Source organism: Myxine glutinosa, chromosome 2 (genome assembly GCF_964187855.1).
Source record: "Myxine glutinosa chromosome 2, kmMyxGlut1.1, whole genome shotgun sequence".
NCBI classification, from domain to species: Eukaryota; Metazoa; Chordata; class Myxini; order Myxiniformes; family Myxinidae; genus Myxine; species Myxine glutinosa.
Genome location: NC_136262.1, coordinates 254177880 through 254202789, shown reverse-complemented (window position 1 = coordinate 254202789; position 24910 = coordinate 254177880). Strand labels below are relative to the sequence as shown.

General features: G+C 43.8%; 1 protein-coding gene across 2 annotated transcripts in view; it reads left to right on the top strand.

The window, feature by feature from the left end:
* Positions 1–24910, top strand: part of CHRD (chordin) — a 112391-nt gene that overhangs the window by 54286 nt on the left and 33195 nt on the right. For both annotated transcript variants that reach the window (XM_068101556.2, XM_068101557.2), the window contains exons 10-17: positions 412–494; positions 7925–8066; positions 8183–8289; positions 9330–9443; positions 19158–19296; positions 19417–19631; positions 21354–21467; positions 23375–23551. In XM_068101556.2, the coding sequence (XP_067957657.2) occupies positions 412–494; positions 7925–8066; positions 8183–8289; positions 9330–9443; positions 19158–19296; positions 19417–19631; positions 21354–21467; positions 23375–23551 (1091 nt within the window). The remainder of the gene's footprint in view (positions 1–411; positions 495–7924; positions 8067–8182; positions 8290–9329; positions 9444–19157; positions 19297–19416; positions 19632–21353; positions 21468–23374; positions 23552–24910) is intronic.

Below are 24910 nucleotides of genomic sequence, written 5' to 3'. Positions count from 1 at the left end.
GCACCCTGGACAAATTCCAGTGGGGCAAATTCATAACTCAATGTGGATGCATTTGCATTTGATAACAATGACTCTCGTGTTTCTGATCATTCTTTAAGGTTGAACACAATTCCGTCATTTAAAGGAGTCTTCTAAATATGCATTTCAAGTTCATGTTGAATTAAAACAACAGAATTGAAAACGAATTTTCAAAACCTATGATGGAGTTGAATGAATTGCCTCTCATGTTGAGTTCCATGTTTCAAAGTTTCGGGTCCAAGTTCTGAGATTGTCGTGCTCACGCCAAACTATGAATCTCAGAACTGGACTTGAGAACCACAACTCTAATAGTCTAATACCTATTTTACACTTAAGAGTTTTGGTCAGGTAGACTAAGTTTAATGGCCTTTTCCTTCTGGTGGGGGAGTGCAGCAGATGGCACTGTCAGAGTGCAAGTGCTGTTACTCAGAGAGGGAAAGGTTCTGCGCCACACTCAAGCGAACGTCACTGCACATGTGAGTGATTCTTCACCCAAGACTTTCACCACTTTACCCTTTGGTCGTGATCTCTGTAGGTGGGTGTAAGAAAGTGAAACGATAACTTACCAAGTGCTCAGTGTATCTATCTTCGTAATTACCTCTTTTTTTTCTTCTTCTTTTTTGTATACAAGGTCGAGGCTCGTGTAAGAGCTAACATTGATCACAAAAAGACAAACTGACACATAAAACATAAAACATGTGATAAAGGGAGCGGGACAACAAGATGGAGAGCAGGGACATCGGAAGATCTGTGGGAGGGAGAGGGCTTGGGAGGAGGAGGCATGGGAAGGGGGTGGGAGAGGTAAAAAACACATGGACACTGCTAGGACTTCCAGGAAAGAAGTCGGTATTTCGAAAAAGTGAATCTGGGGTGAATTAATGGGGGTAGAAAAGATGAAGGTTTTGGATGGGGGAAGATAAGAGATGGTGGTGAAAGAAGTCGGTATCTCTGCCACCAAAGGTTATGTTTTCACCCATGTTTGTCTGTCTTTCTGTCTGTGAGCAGGATATCTCAAAAAGTTATGGACAGATTTGAACGAATCCTGGTGGACAGGATGGGTGTATGACAAGGACAAACTGATTCGATTTTGGTGAAGATCCGGATCCGGATACTACAATTTTTGAAGTGATTCTTCACCATTGAGAGATAAAGTCAAAAACGATATATAGCAGGATATCTAAAAAATTATGGACGGATTTGAATGAATCTTGGTGGATGAGTCGGGTTGGTGACAAAAACAAGCCGATTAGGTTTTAGTTAAGATCCGGATTCGGATCCGGCCTATCAGTGGGCTACAAGACATAAACCGTTTAGCCTGGCGGAGGTATGCGCTCTACCGAGTGCTGTTCTACTTTAGATTTTGTTTAAGGACCATGTTGTTTAACTATAGCCTCATCATTTTTTCTTCATATTATTTCTGCTCCATTGGATAGCTGTGGGATTGTCACCAAACCTTAAAAGATCCAGTGGCGTTGTAGTTAGAGTGTGCACTCTGAATGTAGTAGGTTGGTGGTTTGATTCCGACGCTGGCTGTCTGCTGCTTCCCCGCTTGATGATCAGCATTTCGAAAGGACTGAGCGCGGACATCCCTTGGGGATAGAGATTTCTCCCTAGGCCTAGAAGGTGCTGCCACCCAATGGCAATGCCGGCACCCAGTGTGTTCTGGGAAGTAACCTCTCCTTGATTTCAAGTACTTTGCTGAGTGCCGTCTCTATCCGCATGCGAGGGCGTGATTTGTGTGTGTGTGACAACTCTGCCATGAGCCTCAGAAACTGCAGACAAAATCTTCAAGCAGCTTCTACTTGTAGTTAATTTGTTATGATATTTCCAGATACACATTTCAAGTCTTCTGTGATGTCCTTCTTATTTATATTTGTTCCAGTCTCTGCAATTTTATTACCGAGATGAGGACAAATTCCCTTTTGTACACACAATTTTTCCACTTTACTTTTAATTGCTTGGTACTGATGATTTTGTGTATCGCTCCTTTCCTATTCCATCTTCAGGTGCTGCATGACGTCATCACCGGGCGCCAAAGGGGGCCTGGCGATGACGCGTGCCAGGCGAAAGGGAGTACTCGATTTTCACGCTGTTTGTTTGTTTTCGTTTGTTTGTTTTCTTTCTTGCTTGTTTGTTTGTCTGGGTGATATCTCAGCATCCTTTGAGCTAGGAAGCTGAAATTTGGACAAAATAGTGAACAAGAGCTTTGGCAAAAACTGTACTTTATTTTTTTGATTCATCAATTAATTGATTAATTACTTCATTATTATCGATTTATTAAGTACTTATTTATCTTATTTATTTCCTTTCTCATCTGGCCATTATCTCAGGCATTTTTTGAGTGATGGAGCTGATATTTGGACACAACAATGACCAAGTGATTTGGCTATAAAGGGTATGTTTGATTTATTGATTAATCAACTAATCGATCAATTATTTGATGAATTACTTGATTCATTAATTTTCAAAAAGTTACAGATTCAGATAAAACAGTGGTGGTAGAGGTATGCTATAAGCCAATTGGTTAAGAAATTAATAGTTTTTACGATTATTATTTATTTATTTTAATTACACAATTAATCAATCAATTTATTGTGCACCACTCCCTCCGATTTCTGTCTCCATGTGATGTAAGACGGCATCGCTGCTTTGATTTCTGTTGGAGCATCTGGCGATTTCGCATGCTGGAGGATATGTTATTTATTTATTTATTTGGCATGGGGTGGTGTACTTTGAATGTAGCTCGATTTGTGTTATTTATTTATTGTTTATATAAAAATCGTTGCTTGCAATTGCTTTTCAATTATTGCATCTATTGTACTTGTTTTTTGATCTATATAATTATGTTGTTGAAGTGTCTTGTAGTCAATTGTCATACGACAGTGGAAGGGTTAAGATTATATAATTTCTTTTCTGGTACCGACCACCTCCACTTTTCAGGAACCAAGATATTACAATTTTTGCATATGTGCCAGTGGATAACTCCACACACATTGTTCCACCTTTGTATGTAATTGTTTTGTAATTTGTGTTTTACATCGCAAAAGAAGGTGACTTATTATTTTGAGTTTCTCTTTGCAGAACCTATGTTTGTCTGATTGGCTCAAACCTATCATTCACTGAAAGCGACTTGTGCCGTGAATTGGAAAACTCGTCTAAATTGCGAAAGCTCGTGTTGTTCTGCATTGGTGGACAGGTGTAACAAAATATGAAATAAAAAGGATGTTGATTGAGTAATGCTAGCCACCGTGGAAAGTTTCATCCCAAAGAGAGTCGAGTCAGACCAAAGACTTTAAAAATAGCACGTGCTGTTTCCTCACTTGATGCTCAGCATTTAGAGAATAGAGCACGGACATCCCCATGGGTTGGCATGCAGGGAGGGTGTGATTTCTCCTTAAGTTCCTCGCTGACTATGGAGAGAAATTAACACCGCAACGATGGCGCTGCCGGTATCCAGAATACCCTGGGAAGTTATGTCACTTGTCACAGCTACGTCACTCCATGGTCAGCACCCAGCTGCTGCGTTTGTCTGAAGTCAAGTCCTGTGATGTCTCATGTACTTGTCTGCATTTGTGTGGGGGTTGTGTTCCAGCTTCTCAATGAGTCTTATATGCTGCAAAAAAGAATTGTGTACTTGTTGATCTATTTACTTGAATTATCTCCATTAGGCCACGTACTCCTTCACACCTTGGCAGGTACAGTCTTAATATGCGCTGGATCTTATAGGTCCATATGGATATGTGCTGGACTTTATAGGTGCATATGGATATGCGCTGGATTTTATAGGTACATATGGATATGTGCTGGACTTTATAGGTGCATATGGATATGCGCTGGACTTTATAGGTGCATATGGATATGCGCTGGATTTTATAGGTACATATGGATATGTGCTGGACTTTATAGGTACATATGGATATGCGCTGGACTTTATAGGTGCATATGGATATGCGCTGGACTTTATAGGTCCATATGGATATGTGCTGGACTTTATAGGTACATATGGATATGTGCTGGACTTTATAGGTACATATGGATATGCGCTGTACTTTATAGGTCCATATGGATATGTGCTGTACTTTATAGGTACATATGGATATGCGCTGGACTTTATAGGTGCATATGGATATGTGCTGGACTTTATAGGTACATATGGATATGCGCTGGACTTTATAGGTACATATGGATATGCGCTGGACTTTATAGGTGCATATGGATATGCGCTGGATTTTATAGGTACATATGGATATGTGCTGGACTTTATAGGTACATATGGATATGCGCTGGACTTTATAGGTGCATATGGATATGCGCTGGACTTTATAGGTCCATATGGATATGTGCTGGACTTTATAGGTACATATGGATATGTGCTGGACTTTATAGGTACATATGGATATGTGCTGGACTTTATAGGTACATATGGATATGTGTTGGACTTTATAGGTCCATATGGATATGTGCTGGACTTTATAGGTACATATGGATATGTGCTGGACTTTATAGGTACATATGGATATGTGCTGGACTTTATAGGTACATATGGATATGCGCTGGACTTTATAGGTACATATGGATATGCGCTGGACTTTATAGGTACATATGGATATGTGCTGGACTTTATAGGTCCATATGAATATGCGCTGGACTTTATAGGTACATATGGATATGTGCTGGACTTTATAGGATATCTGCTGGACTTTATATGGTTATATGATTCATCTTGCGAACTGGTGGCATTTTCATTGCTTTAATGTTGAGATTGTTACTCCCGCCAGGGAGTAATGCATTCGATCGTGTCCGTCCGTGTGTGTGTGTGTGTGTGTGTGTGTGTGTGTGTGTGTGTGTGTGTGTGTGTGTGTGTGTGTGTGCGTATGCTCATGTGTTCATGTGTTTGCGAACAAGATATCTGGAAAAGTTCTGAACGGATTTGGATGAAAGTTGGTGGGATGATTTCCCTTGGGATAAGGAAGAATTGATTAGTTTTTGGTGAAGCTCAGGATATTATTCCGGATCCAGGAATTTTTTGGGGGAATTTTTTTTTCTGTTTTACTTCATTAAAGCTTTTATTCTTATTCTTAAATGATGTTTTTCTCCTCCAATTCCGAGATATATCAAAATTAATTCTCTGACAGTGAGGGCCTACTTCCTTTTTCATTTATTGTTTTGGGGAGAGGGGATGTTAAACAAAACGTATTATTCCAACTAGACCCACGGCGGGAGTATGCGCTCTACGGAGTGGCGTTCTAGTTCATATCTGCTTCTGGATAATGTGTACTTTGTGTTGGAACACTGGTACTGATATTTGCCTTTGATTTTGTTTCTTGGTGTGAGGTATTGTAGTCCAGTTCTGCATCTGGATTCCTTGCCAATTAACTTCTACAACTTTATGTGGCAGATTAATGGGCCATCTTGTATTCCCAGATATCAGTATGATGTTCCGTGCTGTGTTTGTCATTCCAGGTTGGCTGGACTGCTTAAGTCCATTAAAAGTCATTGATGAAATTATCATGGATACAGTGATGTAGAAACCCAACCACTACCTGTGGATCCTTATTACCTCCGCCACCGAGGTGGATGGAGGTTATGTTTTCACGCCTGTCTGTCTGTTTGTCTGTCTGTTTGTCTGTCTGTTTGTTTGTCTGTGAACAAGATATCTCAAAAAGTTGTGGACGGATTCGGACGAAATTTGGCGGAGATGTAGCGTATGTGACAAGGACAAAATGATTAGATTTTGGTGAAGATCCGGATCCGGCTGTGATAATTTTTTATGTGATTCTTCATCATTGGGAGATAGGGCCAAAAACGATACATAGCAGGATATCTCAAAAAGTTATGGATGAGTTGGTTTGGTGACGAGAACAAGCCGATTAGATTTTGGTTCAGGTCCGAATCCAGATCCGGCCTAGCAGCGGGATGCAAAACATAAACTGTTCAGCCTGGCGGAGGTATGCACTCTACCTAGTGCCGTTCTAGTTTAAAACATTGATACTCCGAAAGTAGGACAATAACACAGGAAATAGCTCCAGGGCCTTTAAAATTGGGAATTTTGGGTATTCTTTTGTTATTTATTTTTCATAATCATGTACTACCTCGGGCATTTATTATATATATATATATATATATATTTCAGTAACTGAAGAGTTTGATTTGAAAACGAGGTATCTCCACTGTTTTGTGAGACGCTACAAATGTTGGATACAGCGTATCAAAACAAATCCAATTTTTCTCCATGAAACTACCTGCCATGTATCGTATTTTGAGGAAAAACATTTTGCTATGAGGGTCGATTACCACCAATCATAGTGAAGCTGCCAGTAGCTCGCATAACGTGAATTGCCATTTTTCATGTTCTGGAATCAAACTTCTCAATTCGTTCTCGGTTTCCAATCGACTCTCCAGTTTTGTCGTTCTCTTTTTGGTCTTGATATATTTCTTCACTCGGTGTCGAGTGTTTGTTGTTTGTTATTAAAGGTAAACAATTGTCCATATTCCATTTTGTAAGTTGGTATCCAGTATTTTGATATGCACATGATATGCACATGCACATGACTTGCTGACTTCACTGAAATAAACGATACCTGAGCAAACATTGGGATGGCCATGCAAATATTAGCATTGGTGCAATTCCTGATTAGATTAGAACATGCAATCCTTCATGCACAACATGCGATTAGATTAGAACATGCAATCTTAAATTTTATGATTAGAACATGATTAGAACATGCAATTTCTGATTAGATTAGAACATGCAATTTTTCATGCAGAACATGTGATTAGATTAGAACATGCAATCTTCAATTTTATGATTAGAACATGATTAGAACATGCAATTTCTGATTAGATTAGAACATGCAATTTCTTCATGCAGAACATGCGATTAGATTAGAACATGCAATTTCTTCATGCAGAACATGCAATTAGATTATAACAAGCAATCTTCAATTTTATGATTAGAACATGATTAGAACATGCAATTTGGATTAGAACATGCAATTTCTTCATGCAGAACATGTGATTAGATTAGAACAGGCAATCTTCAATTTTATGATTAGAACATGATTAGAACATGCAATTTCTGTTTAGATTAGAACATGCAATTTCTTCATGCAGAACATGTGATTAGATTAGAACATGCAATCTTCAATTTTATGATTAGAACATGATTAGAACATGCAATTTCTGATTAGATTAGAACATGCAATTTCTTCATGCAGAACATGCGATTAGATTAGAACATGCAATTTCTTCATGCAGAACATGCGATTAGATTAGAACAAGCAATTCTCAATTTTATGATTAGAACATGATTAGAACATGCAATTTCTGATTGGATTAGAACATGCAATTTTTCATGCAGAACATGCGATTAGATTAGAACATGCAATCTTCAATTTTATGATTAGAACATGATTAGAACATGCAATTTCTGATTGGATTAGAACATGCAATTTTTCATGCAGAACATGCGATTAGATTAGAACATGCAATCTTCAATTTTATGATTAGAACATGATTAGAACATGCAATTTCTGATTGGATTAGAACATGCAATTTTTCATGCAGAACATGCGATTAGATTAGAACATGCAATCTTCAATTTTATGATTAGAACATAATTAGAACATGCAATTTCTGATTAGATTAGAACATGCAATTTCTTCATGCAGAACATGTGATTAGATTAGAACATGCAATCTTCAATTTTATGATTAGAACACGATTAGAACATGCAATTTCGATTAGAACAATTCCTTCATGATCTCATCATTTCCATTCATCAATCATGACATACTGAAAAAAAAATGATTGATGATTATCAAGACGGTGAAGGGATGCTGCAATTTGAATTTGAATGTAAAAGGGCAACGGCAGTTGATTCCATTTGTTTCTTTTGATCTTGCAGGAGCCAGATGTGGCAGAGGTGTGGACAGACCTGGAAGAGCAAGACCTAAGTGCTCTGGCACAAGGAGAGCTGTGGCTTGCGCTGGAGGCAGCGGGAGGGCGCCGCATAGCCGGGCCCATCACCAGCAAAAAGAGCTGCAGCGGTATGCAGAATTCAACACGTGGCACCGTGTACCGGAAAGTTGAATCATCATGGCTGTTGCAGAGGTTCAGCTTTGCCGTGCGGTAGTTTACGCTTTCAATCTGACTGTGTGTGCAGCGCTCCTATGTCTGCTGTCGGGAAACGAGGCGTTGGTTCCTAAGAAGACCGGTGCTGCTGGTTGGGCCAAGTTTTCTGTGCAAGACGATGGCTCCGTTCAATACAAGGTTGTGCCAATTGTCATCCTTCCAAACTGATTAACAGATTGATTGCAAAATGTCTTCCTTATGCTTCATCATCTTCATATTATCACATTCGACAATTACAACAAGAAAGCAATCAGAGATTACAGGCCCTCGCCAGGACGTGTTTTGTGTGTGTTTATGTGTCTATATTTGTGTGTATGTGTGTGTGTATGTGTTTATGTGTGTGTGTATGTGTGTATATTTGTGTGTATGTGTGTGTATGTGTATAAGTGTATATGTGTGGGTTTGTGTGTGTTTATATGTGTTTTGTGTGTATGTGTGTGTGTATGTGTTTATGTGTGTGTGTATGTGTGTATATTTGTGTGTATGTGTGTGTATGTGTATAAGTGTATATGTGTGGGTTTGTGTGTGTGTTTATATGTGTTATGTGTGTATATTTGTGTGTATGTGTGTGTGTATATTTGTGTGTATGTGTGAGTTTGTGTGTGTTTATTTTTATGTGTATGTGTGTGTGTTTATGTGTGTATATTTGTGTGTATGTGTGTGTGTATATTTGTGTGTATGTGTGGGTTTGTGTGTGTTTATGTGTATGTCTGTATAAGTGTGTATGTGTGTGTGTGTGTGTGTGTGTGTGTGTGTGTGTGTGTGTGTATATGTATTTGTGTGTATGTGTGATGTTCTGTATGTATGATGTTGGTGTATTTTGTGGGGTGTTGATTAGCTGCTAGGTTTTTGTGGTTTCAACGTAGATTTATGTTCAATCCAATATGGCTGCCAAACCATGTGACCGATGCCATCATCAATTTAATTCTCCCATACAATTTTTGTGTACATCAGGAGATTTAGAGATTTATGTTTTCTGTGCCGTATATCAATTTGATCTCATTCTCAATTGGTATATCTCACCTTCATTATCTGTGTTAATGTAATGAGCACATGAACAGACAATAGTACACATGGCACGTGCATGCTGCAACAAGGTTACATCCCTGTGCACAAAGTTCTTGTGCACAATTATTTGACCACAAGCACATCTTCACTGATTTCCCATCCCGGGGCAGGTGAACGTTGTTGGGCTTTCAGGTACAAGCTCTGTTGCTGTGGAGATGAAGCCCCAGCGCAGGTTGCACAGGATTGTGGTGCAATCCCTGAGGGCGGACTTCCAGCAGGGGCAGGTAAGCAGTTTGGAGGTGCACCAGTGGGCATTAGTGCATGAACGGCACGCACGTGTGCATGAACAGCACGCACACACAGATTGACATAATAAATGTGTGTATCCAAAGTGTAGAAGTCAGACATGCTGGTGTGAGATGATGAAAAAGTGAAAAATAACAAAATAATTCATGGACACTTAATGGGTACATACTTTGAATACGTTTGTAAAAGGTGTTGTACATGGAGGGATGGAATTATATAAATGGGGGAAAAAGGGGAAAAAAGAATGCAGGCAATTTGTGAGACAATGATGAGGTGAGAAAGAAGAAAACAAAATAATCTGAAGAGCCTGTGCTTCCCAAGCAGCAAAATATGGATGGAAGACATGGAGAGGAGATCACGTACGACCACAAAACAAATTATAACTAGAATGCATCTGAAAATGCAAAGCCCGTCTGCGTCCGCTTGTATTCAGATGTCTTCTCCTTCTTCTTCTTTATGCTCAAAATAATGAAAACAGTTTAAAAATATATATTGTTGCGAATATGGAATTTGGCCTCCATATCCGCTTGTAAATATTCCCCTATTTTCTCCAATACTCCCCAACTTTCCCCAGTCCCCCATTCCCTAGTCCCATTGCATGTAAATAACAATCAATAGAGCCGACCTTCCCCTTATTCCCCCATTAAATGTCGTGCCCAGGTCCACCGCACCACACGTAGACAACTTTCGGACATCTTCCTAGTTATTCTTAATCTATGTCAGTTAAGGCCTCGTTTCCATTAATTATGACTCTTCGTTGCACCAGAATGTGATTATATGGCACCAGTAGTGAGTTTAGGACCTTCCCATACCTCCTCCCATCTTCTTCCCCAAACAACAACAACAACAACAACTACAGCTACAACAACAACAACAACAACTACAGCAACAACAACTACAGCTACAACAACAACAACAACAACTACAACAACGGCGCGCGCGGGGAGTGTGCGTCCTCCCTCCGGCTCGGTTAGCCGCCATTATCCATGCGCCCCACGGGGTTACCACGAAGGGGCTGGCTGTCAGCTCCTCGTCAAGGGCGGAGCCTGGTAAACCCCCCCCGCACCCAATAAGAAGGGCGGACCGATTCCATCTGGGCGGAGCTAACGAGCCGAGGGCGTGTGACTCCCCGCCGGATATACGCAGCCGCTTGCCGGACGTGACGTCAGATGCGCCCCCAGCTTGAGACGACAAGACGCCACCTCGAGCGCTGAGAGACCTCCTGCATCTTTTGGGCCGCGCCATCCTGTCCCTGAGCACAAGGTGCACCTTGTGCTGGCCATCGAATACCCGCTTTCCTTGCCATCAAACCCCGTGTGAGTCAGTTTTTGTCCTGTTTCTCTGTGGTCTGTCGGGAATAATATAAGGTTGTGTCTAAGTGCCTGTCTTCCTATGATGTACCTCTTGTAGTTGTAATCTAACCTTCCGCCTTAATATAACCTCCTCCGGAGGTCTTGAGAACTGAACCCCTGGTGTCGTATTGTGTCATTATAACCCAGCCGGGTGTCTTCTCTTTCCTATTGAGCCAGCGTAGCGCGGCTTCGTCGACGTTCGAGTACAATCGGGTAATTTGTGCGGACACGACGGCCATTCCGCTCGGCCCACCTTAACATCAAAGTCGTGTCTGTAACAATTGGTGTCGAGGAGTGGAATTCGAACCCGGGACTAAATTTATTAGGCCCAAATTTTGGGAGGGAAAATCGATTCGGAGCGCGTACTGCGCTCGACGAAATTATAACGAAAAAAAAAAAAAATTGGATTTGTTTTACGAAACTCGAATTTTGCAAGTCGCGCTATGGCGGATCAAGACAGCTGGGGTCCGGTAAAGGAGAGTGAGGTAGGGTCGATCCAGGACCAAAATGAGGGACAGGAGGAGAGCGAAGCAGTGAGGGCGGCAGGTTCGCAAAATAGCGCCGTCACGCACGAAGAAGCGGGCGCACAAAATGGCGCCTCGCTGGTCACCGTGCCCGCGACCGAAGTAGCGCCGCTGGGAAGATTGGAACTTTTTTTTATACAAATGACGGCCCTTATGGAAAAGAATAGTGAGCGATTGGAAAACCAAATGGGGGTAATGGGGAACCGGATGGATGCTCAGAGTGAGCAATTGGGGGTAATGAGGGACGAAGCGAGGGCTCGGAGTGAGCAATTGGGAGTAATGAGGGACGAAGCGAGGGGTACTGGTGAGAAGGTAGACAAAAATTTTGAGGGGTTAGACAATGGGATAAAAGAGGTGAGAAATGGGTTAATGGGGGTAGAAAACAGAATGGCCGCTCAAGAGAATCAAATGGAAGGGATGCAAAAGGGGTTAGAGGGGGTAGAAAATAGAATGGCTGCCCAGGAGAATCAGATAGAGGGAGTGAAAAATGGGTTAGAGGGGTTAGAAAACAGTATGGAAGGCAAATTGAGGGACATGAGGGACCAAGCGGAAAGGGAAGTTAAACAAATGGAGCAGCAGATAGAGGGGGTCAGAATGGGGGTAGAGACCAAACTGGATGCTCACAGGGAGGAAATGGAGCAGATGAGGGTGGCATCTGGGCAGGAGATGCAAGTGATGGGAGAGGAGATCAGAAGAGGAGTGAGTGAGGAGGTCGGAGGAGTGCGCGAGGAGGTGAGGCACTGTGAGGAGCACATGGAAAAGGAGGTGAGAAAGGCGACTGTAAAGTTACAAGGGGGCATAGAGGACCTGACGCAGGAGGTGGAGCAGCTGACGGTGGGACAGACGGAGTTAGTGGAGCAGGTTCAAAGGAACACTGCGGTATTAGGAGGTTTAAAGGCGACACAGAAAGAACTAAAAGATGACTTGATAGCGACAAAGAGGGAATGTCAGATGGTACGTGAGGGACTGACAACGAGGTTGGACGAGGTGGTAGAGGTAATGGAAACGAAGGACCGGCAGGTGAGGACGCACCTGGAAACGGTCAAGGTAGCCTTGGAGGACGAGCTTGAGGAGACGTACCGGGGAATAAAAGAGGTGAGGCACAAATTAGAAGAAGTGGAAGAAGGGATGAGCGAAATTAAGAAGCGACGGAGAGGGGATAAGGAAGAGATAAAAGAGGAGATAAAAGAATTGGTCCAAAGTCTGTGTTTGGATCGTGATGATGTGCTCATTAACCGGATGAGGGATTCGCAGGTGATGGAGCAGAAGCGAAGAGGAAGAGGACCCGGTGTAAGTGGTGACCAATATGGTCGTGCGTATGATGCGCCAGGTGATTTAAGAGGCTTGGGGGTCGAGATAGACCCGGGTGTTCGTGAGAGGCCGTTGGTGAAGTGTGCGACAGGTCTGGTGTGCGAAAATGGAGGTGTGCGAGAAAGTCCGACTCTGGGGTGTGTGAGGAAAAAGTGCGTGCCAAGGAGTGAGGGTGCTGGCGAGAGTGAGTCGGTCATAGCGCGTGTGCGAGGGGGCACATGGAAGCGCGGTGTGGTGAGTGTTACAGAGGATGTGACGGGAGAGTGTGCGCGAGGAAGGTGTGTGACGGACAGGTGCATGAGGAAAGAGTGCGCTGTCAAAGGCAAGGAAGAATGCACACCTGTGGTGAGTGTTACAGAGGGTGTGACGGGAGAGTGTGCGCGAGGAAGGTGTGTGACGGACAGGTGCATGAGGAAAGAGTGCGCTGTCAGGAATGGAGGTGAAAGTAGTGAGAGTGACATGGAGCGTGAGTTAGTTGTGACAGGTGAGCGAGGATGTACACCTGGGATGGAAGGATGCACACCTGGAATGGTAGAGCGTGAGTGGGAATGCACGCTGGAGTTGGTGGTGAGGCACGTGGTTGGGTGTGCGAATGAGGGCACACCTGTGATTGTCACAGAGGAGGTGACCGAGGAGGGGGCGCGAAGCGGTGTATTGGTGAGGTGTGCGACCAACGAATGTGTGCCAAAGTGTTCGGTGGTCAGGTGTGTGACCAAGGCTGTGAGTGGAATGGGTGTACCTGGGTGCGTAAGGAAAGGTAGCATGGGCACGGCTGGATGTGTGAGCAAGGAACGGGCTGCGGGGTGTAAGCGTCCAGGTGAAGCATCGACGTTAGATGGGGTAGAGTTGAGAACGACTTATAGCCGAATCGGGCCCTCGGTGCGTGCTGGGCCTCGCTTTGAACGGCCGCGTCCGTGCTCCACTAGGGGGAGCGGGCAGCCCGATAGGAAGGGTCGTTATGGCGACCACGTTTTGTTGAGACGTGCCGGCAGGTCGAGATCGGGACATTGGATGGCTCCGCGCCGAGGTGATGCGTGGGATCTCGGCCCGGGTAAGCCCCCGTCCCTGCACCGAGTGCCGGACGCATTCAGCCGCTGGCACAAAACAACCAGCATCCATTGTTTGGCTTTACGAAGCCGGGCTTTGGACAGGGATTGGCGCACCGAGAGGTATTAGTGAGTCGACTGGGTGATGAGGTTAGTGTTTTGGACCCAAAATTGGAGAAAAACAAAATTTGATGATTGGCAAGGGATTGGCAGTAGTGATTGGCAGATGATGGGCAGTGATTGGCAAATTTTTGATTTATTGAAATTTGATGTGTAAAATTGGTAGTGAGAGACCCCCGATGTGGTGGGATGGCAAATCCACCATCCTTCCCATGAGGGGGGCAAAGGAGCAATAGTTTATGGGGTGTATGGCAGTGAAAACTAGCCCGGGTGGGTTAGGATATTGTGTGTAGGGATCTAGAAGATGACATTAGGTAACGTTAAGTTTAGTTGGTGACTGATACCTGTAGTGGGGACGCAGGTAGATTAGTATGGATGATAATGACGTGGGAGCGCAATAGTTTAAAGGGACGACTGGGAAGCGCAAGTTTCAGAAGGGAGTAGTTAGCTGAGATGATGCTGTGTGTGTGAGAATTGAACAGGTGTGATTGCACAGGTGTGCAACTGGACAGGTGTGTGGAGCAGTGTATGAGTAGTGAGTGTTGTGGATCAGCGCGAATGCGCTTGGGGAGAGAAGGGTGCAGGTGGCACCAGGTGTGAGAGCACAGGTGTGCAAATACAGGTGTGTGGAGAGAGTTGGAGTAAGTGGTACGGAGTGGTGTGCATGGTGCGAAGGAGTGGATGGGGGAAGAGTGGACCCCTTTCACGAGTACCCGGGGCGGGTAGTGTAAGTGTTAGGTAGAGGGTACAGGTAAATTGTGGTTGGATATTGGCATTTGTGGTGCGGTTGCAGAATGGTGTTGTGGATGGGTGCATTAGTGTTGTGGAAATGGCTGGGCGTGTAGCCTGTTAGTGCGTGTAGTTGGTTGGGCACTCCACCACTGTGAGGATGTCGGCCAGGTGAGGCCGCAGGTGGGCTCTGGGAGCCGGTAGAGTTGTGGATGGGGCCCGAGGATCCGGAGGACGGACCCGGGTAGCCCAGTGCCAGAGAGGGCACCGAGTGGGGAGAGTGCCAGAGGGCCTTCCCCAGGTAGTTAGGTTAGGGCAAGGAGCAGGTAAGCTCGGAGGCAACTGCAGTGGTGGAGGTGTGCAGGTGGGTAGACCCACTGGGAGAGGTACACGCCGCAGCCCAGAAATTGTGCGAGGGCACCGGGAGATGAATCGGGGGAGTGAGACCCCAAATTGAAGAGCACCACAGTTTGGCCAATGGGAATTGGTTTTTAGAACCCATAGTGTAAGAGGGCCAATGGTTTGGCCGGAGAGAGACCCCGGGTAGTGTAAAGTTGTTAAAGTCATTTAGGAGATAGTTAGGATTGATGAACCTGTCGCACCATACGCAGCCACTTACCTGTGGTGATGATGATGACTCCACACCTGTGTTTTCTTTGTTTTGTTGCAGGAGATGAATCGCTGTGTGGATTTGTGAGACGCATCACGACGTGGATGAGACATTGGGGTGATTCCATCTCTCCCTCCCTAGGAGGGACTGATGATGAATTGGTAATGGCAAATTATGATGTTGAGTTGGAGATGGCAAATTTTGACGAGAGTTGAAAATGGCAAATTTGATTGGTTAGGAGGGAGAGAAGACGAATTTGGTTTATGGGAGGAACGGGGAAGACAGTAGGGATGTTTGTTGATTTGTAAAGTAGATGTTTATGGGTAGTGTTGTGTTTTGTGGATACAGTAAGGGGTAAGGGAGGGGCCATGTAGGTTACCTGGTGGGGGGGGGGGCGTACGATAGGAACGTACCTGTCTCACCTGGTTCCCATGTGCCCCCAGTGTGCATTACCTTATATTGCGTGCACTTTTGCGCCCTTACCACCTTACTCACTTGTTTCTTCTTTTGTCTCCCACCTCCGAGGATCTGGCTTTGGGGTAGAGAGAGAGGAGAGAGAGGTGCTGGCTACGCAGTTGTGGGCCTGCACTTTCGCTGCTTGCTGCCTGGATCGATACACCATATGGACCGCAATGTTGGTGGCCACCCACAATGGACCGTAGTTCTTTTGCGGCCAAGCACCACCCGTGGATGGACCTATGGGTCAACGTGGCACCTATGCCATACAGGTGAACCACTTTTAGTTGACACCAAGTGCACCACAAGAAGAGCAAGAGACACCTGCAGGGTTAGGGGTTGTCGCATTTATTTTTAATCATTGAACAATGGTGACTGCACCGATTGGTGGTGGGGTGGTGCTGTTGATGCTCGGAAAGGGTGCTCTGCACGTTATTAAAGGCCGTCGGCCACAGAGCACTCGTGGGTTGGTGTATCGATGTTGGCAAGCGCGCTCTCTCTATGCATAACATCTGCATGTGTTCCTCCAAAAACAGGTCCTGGATCGTAGTGTAAATAGCAGCGTAGTCTTGTAAATAATGCTCCCTACCGGCTGTATGTTTAGTTTGAGAATTCTTTCCGGATTCGGTTATCCTGTGGGTGTGTTTCTGTGAGGAGAAGGGTGCAACGTCGCAGGGGGACATATTTACTCATTTGTGAATATCTGTAAAACTGTCGCACTCAGGGTAGAGTTAATAGTAGAGGGAACTACATTGCGTGCCACACTAAAGTAGGTAAAAATTTATCGGGTCGGGACGCCCCGAGGGTAGAGAAGGGTGCAATGTTGCGAATATGGAATTTGGCCTCCATATCCGCTTGTAAATATTCCCCTATTTTCTCCAATACTCCCCAACTTTCCCCAGTCCCCCATTCCCTAGTCCCATTGCATGTAAATAACAATCAGTAGAGCCGACCTTCCCCTTATTCCCCCATTAAATGTCGTGCCCAGGTCCACCGCACCACACGTAGACAACTTTCGGACATCTTCCTAGTTATTCTTAATCTATGTCAGTTAAGGCCTCGTTTCCATTAATTATGACTCTTCGTTGCACCAGAATGTGATTATATGGCACCAGTAGTGAGTTTAGGACCTTCCCATACCTCCTCCCATCTTCTTCCCCAAACAACAACAACAACAACAACTACAGCTACAACAACAACAACAACAACTACAGCAACAACAACTACAGCTACAACAACAACAACAACAACTACAACAACGGCGCGCGCGGGGAGTGTGCGTCCTCCCTCCGGCTCGGTTAGCCGCCATTATCCATGCGCCCCACGGGGTTACCACGAAGGGGCTGGCTGTCAGCTCCTCGTCAAGGGCGGAGCCTGGTAAACCCCCCCCGCACCCAATAAGAAGGGCGGACCGATTCCATCTGGGCGGAGCTAACGAGCCGAGGGCGTGTGACTCCCCGCCGGATATACGCAGCCGCTTGCCGGACGTGACGTCAGATGCGCCCCCAGCTTGAGACGACAAGACGCCACCTCGAGCGCTGAGAGACCTCCTGCATCTTTTGGGCCGCGCCATCCTGTCCCTGAGCACAAGGTGCACCTTGTGCTGGCCATCGAATACCCGCTTTCCTTGCCATCAAACCCCGTGTGAGTCAGTTTTTGTCCTGTTTCTCTGTGGTCTGTCGGGAATAATATAAGGTTGTGTCTAAGTGCCTGTCTTCCTATGATGTACCTCTTGTAGTTGTAATCTAACCTTCCGCCTTAATATAACCTCCTCCGGAGGTCTTGAGAACTGAACCCCTGGTGTCGTATTGTGTCATTATAACCCAGCCGGGTGTCTTCTCTTTCCTATTGAGCCAGCGTAGCGCGGCTTCGTCGACGTTCGAGTACAATCGGGTAATTTGTGCGGACACGACGGCCATTCCGCTCGGCCCACCTTAACATCAAAGTCGTGTCTGTAACAATATTTTGGAAATTGATGAAATTGAAATTGAAAATTAATATGGAAATTTATGATTTTTATGGAGCCTTGACCTTTGAGCTTTAGATCTAAAAAAAAAAATCAGCTTCTAGCTTTTGATTGGTGAACCAATTATGTGACCCAATATGCAAATTGTTAAAATTTCAGGTCATTTGGATGAAAATTGACAATTTTTTGCAACCTTGACCTCTGACCTTTTGATTGATTGCACGGGACGGGCTAACTATAACGAATGCATAGTCTTACCTCGCACGTTCATTCTGTATAAAAAATACCATCATTAACTGAACATGCTACTATTATGGCCCATAAACCCATATCATCCACTCTATTATGTCACATGGTTTCTTGGCATGGTTTATGAATGTCATAAATTTAATTCTGCATTTACATCTAAGAGAACCGTCTAAGAGGACAGATATATGTAGTTTCAGATTTTTCAGGAAGGGATTTCAATTCAACCAATTATGGCTCGAATACCATTTCACCAACAACGTCATCGTTATCACTCTAAATAACCCATAGGGAGTTGATGACAAATGCCAAGTTTCAATTTTTATCGTTGAGCGGTTTCAGAGAAAATGATGGCCAAATATTTTCCATTAATCCAATATAGCTGCCATACCATGTGACCTATGACATCAGATATAGCAATAAAAGAATCTCCATGGCAAGATCCTCCTATGCTTAGAGTTTTGCAACAATCGGACAAGCGGTTTTAGAGAAAACCATTTTGAAAACGAAAATATATAGACGCGGACACACAGACAGACAGGGCATTGCAATAGTCTAAAATCCCCTTCGGGGCGAGACTAACTAGAGGGCATCTCAAAATACGAAGCCTGTCCATGGCTGCTTTCTACTCAAACTAAACTTGACGAAAACAACAGCAAAAATAAAAAAAAATTGTAAATTTTATTAATTTTTGTTCTCCGTATTCTCACAATAAAGGTGGGCTGGCAGGAAGGCCTCGAGGTATGCACTATCACCTCTAAGCTGTCTAGCCTGGGTTTGATTTCTGACCCCGCTATTAACTGTCATCCCAGTGTTTCACAGGCATGGTGATGCTCTCAATCTGTGTTGTTCCTCGAATGGACATTAAATCGGGCAGAAAATTTACTGTAAAGACAGAAAACCTACTGTTTTTTAAGGAGGCTATAAAGGACACAAACAGCAGGCACAAATAACTAATGTTAGAATGTAATGCGTTAATTGTTAAATTATGTGGTGTAAAAGACGCTGCATCAACGGTGGTTAAACTTCTGGAATTATTTTGTTTTCTACAGTGTTATTTGAACACAGTGTGGAGTAATGTGTTCTATGAACTATCTATATACCTCCGCCACCGTCTGTCAGCATTAGTTTGTGGACGGTAAAGATCTCACTGTGCCTTTCATGAAGAGTAGGCGAGCTATCACCTTTATGAAATGTAATTATGAATGTGTTCAATTAATTTTAGAAACGGATGCAATGCATGCTGTATATACAGGTATTTTAGGTCCTTGTTACACAATGACACTGAATGTTATACGTATACCGCCATTCCAAGTGAAATGTGTGATGCAGGTGAAGGGGATGTGGAAGGTACTTGCTGCACGTGACTTGCATCGCTTGATGGCCGCTGAGCTTTTTTTGAGTGTCATATCCGACAGCGGAGAACTGCGCGGTCAGATCGCACCTCATCTACCCCCTTCCAGTGCGACAGGTAATCCTCCCACTTTTCTTTCTTACGAGTTGAAAAATATTAATTGTCTTGATATGTTAATTGGAACAAATATGTGTCACTTAATTATTTATTATTTTTCTACTCCTCATCCGTGAAAAGAATCCCCAGTACTTCTGGCTGGCATGAGGTCACGGCCACTCGTGCACTCAGGGGCAGCGAGCCTGGCATGGCTGTGGCTCGGCCCAAACTGTAGCCTCCATTACAGTGCGTGGGCTGCTGGGCTGTCTGGGGGTTGGCATGGCGACCAGGCAGCAGGTCTGGAGCTTGTTAGTGGACGTAAGGAGGTCACACTACGCAGTTTTGATGGTAATCAGGTTAGTTTACCAAGACAATGTATATACATTGTTAGCACACTACATTACTACATTACTATTACACTTATTATTACTTACTTTCTCGGATTCTCCATGGGAACAACTGAAGCTTGACTTAGGGTTGAGGTGTAACCCTAACCCTAACCCTAACCCTAACCCTAACTTGCAAGGCTAACAACCCTAACCCTAATCAGGGCCAGATTAAGACTTTGCGGGGCCATAGGCCATTTTAGATGTTTTAAAGGAGATCAAGAACAACTAACATGAGAAAGGTGGGGTAATGGGGGCTGCAGCGTCGGCACACAGGTACAGGACCTGTGGATGGACGTGTGAGTGCCGTGGGGGTGGCAGTGTAGACACACAGATCACAGACGTATGAAGATGGTGGGGGTGGCACAGCATCAACACACGTATGGGACGTGCGAGGGTCATGGGGGATGGATAGACAGTTTCCTTATCCAATGATCAATTTACCCCGTGTACTCAAAGTGAAAAGTGGGGTAAATAAATTGGTTCGATTATTTGTCTGTCTGTCTCTCTCTGTCTGTCCTTCTGTTTAGAAACGTCGGTTTATTATCGAGGAACAACTTGATTTCCATTGAATATTATATTTTGAACACGAATCGGAACTTGAATCAGAAAATGAACCTGTAGTTTATCAAAACTTTGGCTCTGAATTTGTCCCATTTGCGCATGCGCAGTCAGGAGAGTTAATATTTTTTAATCAAACAATTTTTTTCCATCACGAGCGAACCAAACTGAAAATCATTTCAAACAGAAAACCTACTGTTTTTTAAGGAGGCTTTAAAGGACACAAACAACAGGCACAAATAATTAATGTTAGTATGTAATGAGTTAATTGTTAAATGATGTGGTGTAAAAGACGCTGCATCAACTGCGGTTAAACTTCTGGATTTATTTTGTTTTCTACAGTGTTATTTTGAACACAGTGTGGAGTAATGTGTTCTATGAACTCTCTCTATACCTCTGCCACCAAATGTTGGTGGAGGATACGTTTTCACTCCTGTCCATCTGTTTGTCTGTCTGTCTGTGAGCAGGATATCTCAAAAAGTTGTGGAAGGATTTGGACAAAATTTGGTGCAGAGGTTGGGTGTGTGACAAGTAGGAAATTATTAGATTTTGGTGAAGATCTGGATCTGCATTGGAGAATTTTAAAGTGATTCTTCACCATTGAGTGATTGCGACAAAAACGATGTATAGCAGTATATTTCAAAACGTTGTGGATGACCTATGACAAAACTTGGTGGACAGGTTGGGTAAGTGACAAGAACAAGCTGATTAGATTTTGGTTGAGGTCCGAATCCAAATTTGACCTATCAGTGTATACAAAACATAAAGTGTTCAGCCTGGCGGAGATATGCTGTCTATGGAGTGTCGTTCTAGTTTCACTTGTCATGTGAAACCAAGTGGTTTCCCAAAGTTTGTAATTCAAATGTCAAAGAGGATGCCATCAAGATTGAATTCTTACATCCAAGACGCACACTGCATCAAGGACAATATCATATGGAAGATAACTGTTGATAGAAGGATGTAAATATGATGGTAAACACACTTTATGCACCTCTCAAACCTGGGCTAACATTTTGCAGCACTGTAGGGGATGATGTCTCCATCATATGGGAATGAGGGATCGTTCTGTGTGTTTTCTTCACACAACCCAAGGGTAAAAGGCGGTTGACATTGTGCTCTTGTGTGAAACAGGTGCATGGAGAACTCGCAAGACTGGAGGAAAGTATGCTCAAGCACCTGGACAATGGCTCTGCTGTCCTGCGACTCACCACAAAGACTCATCCTCATGGGGAAGTGCAGAGCCGGGTGAGCATTGACCCGAAACCTCGCTCTCCAAGGACATGACATCATTAGAGCAACATGAATCGGAAACTGAGCATTTTAATTACATCACAGTGGGAGTCGTAGGGTTGGGAATTGCCTTCAAATAGAGATCTGCATCACACAAACGCATCCATGGCAGACAAAAACCAATCACTCCGGGAATTGCACCGGAATCCGAAAAATAAATGGCATTTGCATTGCGGACATGTTCATCTTGAATGATGAGCAACTATACAGTGGATCACACACTCTTTTGCATGAAGAGTCCGTGCACTGAAGTTGCAGATTAAGGTGCCATTCTTTCATCACCGATCATGCATCGTAACCTTATGAACTTTCGTCTCTTATGTCCTTGGAGACACTTAGTCTTAAGCACAAGTGGGAACCTGTTCACAACTTTGTCAAACGACATTTGGCAAGTATTTTACAAATGTGGCAAATACATTCACTAATTGGGTACAGCTCATGTTGGGCTATTTTAAAAGCGATAACATTCACTCTGACTTGACATCTATCGGGGACGCCTCTTCATGGTGGTTGTACCTCCCAACGCAAGTTGGGGGCCAAATCTTCCCCATTCATCCCTGCTGCCTGGATTTGTCAGGGCAGCGCGGTCATGGTCAGAGTGCCGATCGGTCCCCATGGACACCTTTCCCTCTTGTCTCTCTGTGTCTCTCTCTCGTCTCTGTCTCTCTGTGTCTCTCTCTCTCTCTCTCTCTCTCCCTCTCCCTCTCCCTCTCCCCTCTCCTCTCTCCCCTCTCTCTCCCCTCTCTCTCCCCTCTCTCTCACACACACACTAACTCTCTCACACTAACTCTCTCTCACACTAACTCTCTCTCACACTAACTCTCTTTCACACTAACTCTCTCTTTCACACTAACTCTCTCTTTCACACTAACTCTCTCACACTAACTCTGTCGTGGCCCTGGGGTACACCATCCTGGATGTGGGTAGGTACAACCTTGAAGTGAAGGTGGGGGTACACCATCCTGGATGTGGGTAGGTACAACCTTGAAGTGAAGGTGGGGGTACACCATCCTGGATGTGGGGGTTCTCTGAGTCGCTCCTGCGACAACGATTGGCTGTCTCCATGCCACGGGCATGTTAAAGAGAACTGTCCGGGACTATACAACAACAACAACTCTGACTTGATTTTGATAAAAAGGTCACTCGCTACCTGTTAAAGGGCGTACAGGATGGCATGGAGGTACGCACACTCACCTCTAAGCTGTCTAGCCTGGGCTCGAATCCCGACCCAGCTATAAACTGTCGTCCTGGTGTTTCACAGGCAGGGTGATCGATTCATCAATGTGTGTGCCGTCCCTCGGATGGACGCTAAATGGGTTTGTGGACGTCAAATATCCCACAGTGTCCTTCGGGGAAAGTAGGCGAGCCATCGCCGGTCCATAAACAAATTATAAATCTCTGCCCTAACCAGCAGAGGGCACTGCATCAGCGGCACAGCGCACCCTAAGCCAATGTTGCTACCCCACAGCCTTGTGCTGTATTTGAACGAAGAAGAAGACTACCTGGTGGGACCAACCAATCACTGTCAGATTTTGAGCTTATATTGAATAATAATAAAAAAACGTTGCCCTCCATGCGTCCGATTTCACTCAATCTCAGGCGCTATGTAAGATCAGTTGTGGCCATTTTTTGCTGATTATGACCCACAAATGGCAAATCTTGTTGATAAGTCCTCAACAATGAACTAGAAACTGCCATTGTAGTGCACTACTAGCAATGGATGCTCCATTGTGAAGCATTTCATATTTAGTAGGAAAACTGAGTCAGCTGTTCCTACTCATTTTGACGACGTAGACACATACACGGAAATCCCAAATGTAAGAGGCACAAGAATAACCAGGACCTGGTATGTCTGTTCACAGGTAAGAGTTCCAAACATGTGCTGGCTCCCGGAACAACAGATGGCCATGCCAAGCCAGTCCAGCCCAATGGACAACTCCCTGGAAAATGTGATGTGCATGTTCGAGGGCCGGCAACACTCACATGGCGAGCGCTGGAAACCAAACTACGATCCCAACTGTGTCAACTGTCTTTGTCAAGTAAGAGTCATGAGGGCAATCCATAAGGCATTATTACTTGCAAAAACGAAGATTTTTCAAGTATATTGGTCAGTTGACTGTTATTGTTTGTTGTCTGTCTGTCTGGTTGTTACTTGGCAAAATTTTTTTTTTTGGACAAGTATGTTGATTACTCATGACAGTTTGTGTGTTTGTGTGTTTGTCTGTCCGCTCACTTATACATGCCTACAGGTCACAATTTTAAAATTATTTGAAGAAAGTGAAACTTCACAAAATGGTAAAGTTGGTAGTCGGACAGAATCCTATTTATTTTGAGGTCAAAAGTGCCTGAACTATGTCAACCACCAACTGAATTCAACCACCAACTATTTTTGAGATCAGCTTCGGCCAAAAGGTCAACAACTTAAGCCAAAGGTCAACCACATTTTTTGATTTTTCGAAAATCCTCAATTTTCATCCGATTGACTTGAAATTGAAATAGGATTTACATATCAGTAAACTGAATTCAACCAACATCTATTTTTGAGATCAGCGTAGGCCGAAAGGTCAACATAGGCCAAAGGTCAACCACCTTTTTTTTGAATTTCTAAAATCCTCAATTTTCATCCAATTGACTTGAAATTTGAATATGATTTTCATATCACCGAACTGAATTCAACCACCAACTATTTTTGAGATCAACATAGTCCAAAAGGTTAACAACCTTTTCATATTTATAAAATCCACAATTTTTATCTGATTGACTTGAAATTTGAATATGATTTACATATCAGTAAACTGAATTCAACCAACAACTATTTTTTGAAGTCAATATCGGCCAACATATCAACATGGCCAAAGGTCAACAACCATTTCGAAATTGTTAAAATCCTAAATTTTCATCCTTAAGTTGTTGACATTCAAATTTGAAGACGACTTTCATATCAGGTCACTGAATTTAACCACCAATTATTTTGAGGTCAAAAGGATGCTCTACCGAGTGCCATTCTGCTTTGTTCTCTTTTGCCAAGTATTGCTCTACGAGTGATTTTTCATTTGTTTGTTTGTCACTCGCCTACAGGTCACAATTCTAAACTGATCATCAAAAAGCCTTTAGCAAGTTGTAGAGGTAGTTTCAACTGAGAAGCCTATTGATTTTGAGGTGAAAGGTCATTTTAAAGTCAAATTTCTAAAATCATCATTTTTTATCCGATTGACTTGAAAGTTGCGCAGCATTTGCATATTGCATCACCGAATTGGGAAAAACAACTATTTTGAGGTCAAAAAGTCAACATAAGGGCAAACGTCTAAAATCATCAATTTTCATCTGATTGACTTGATAATTAAACAGCAATTGGATAGTGCCTCACTGAATTGGGAATTTCTAAGGTCAAAAGGTCA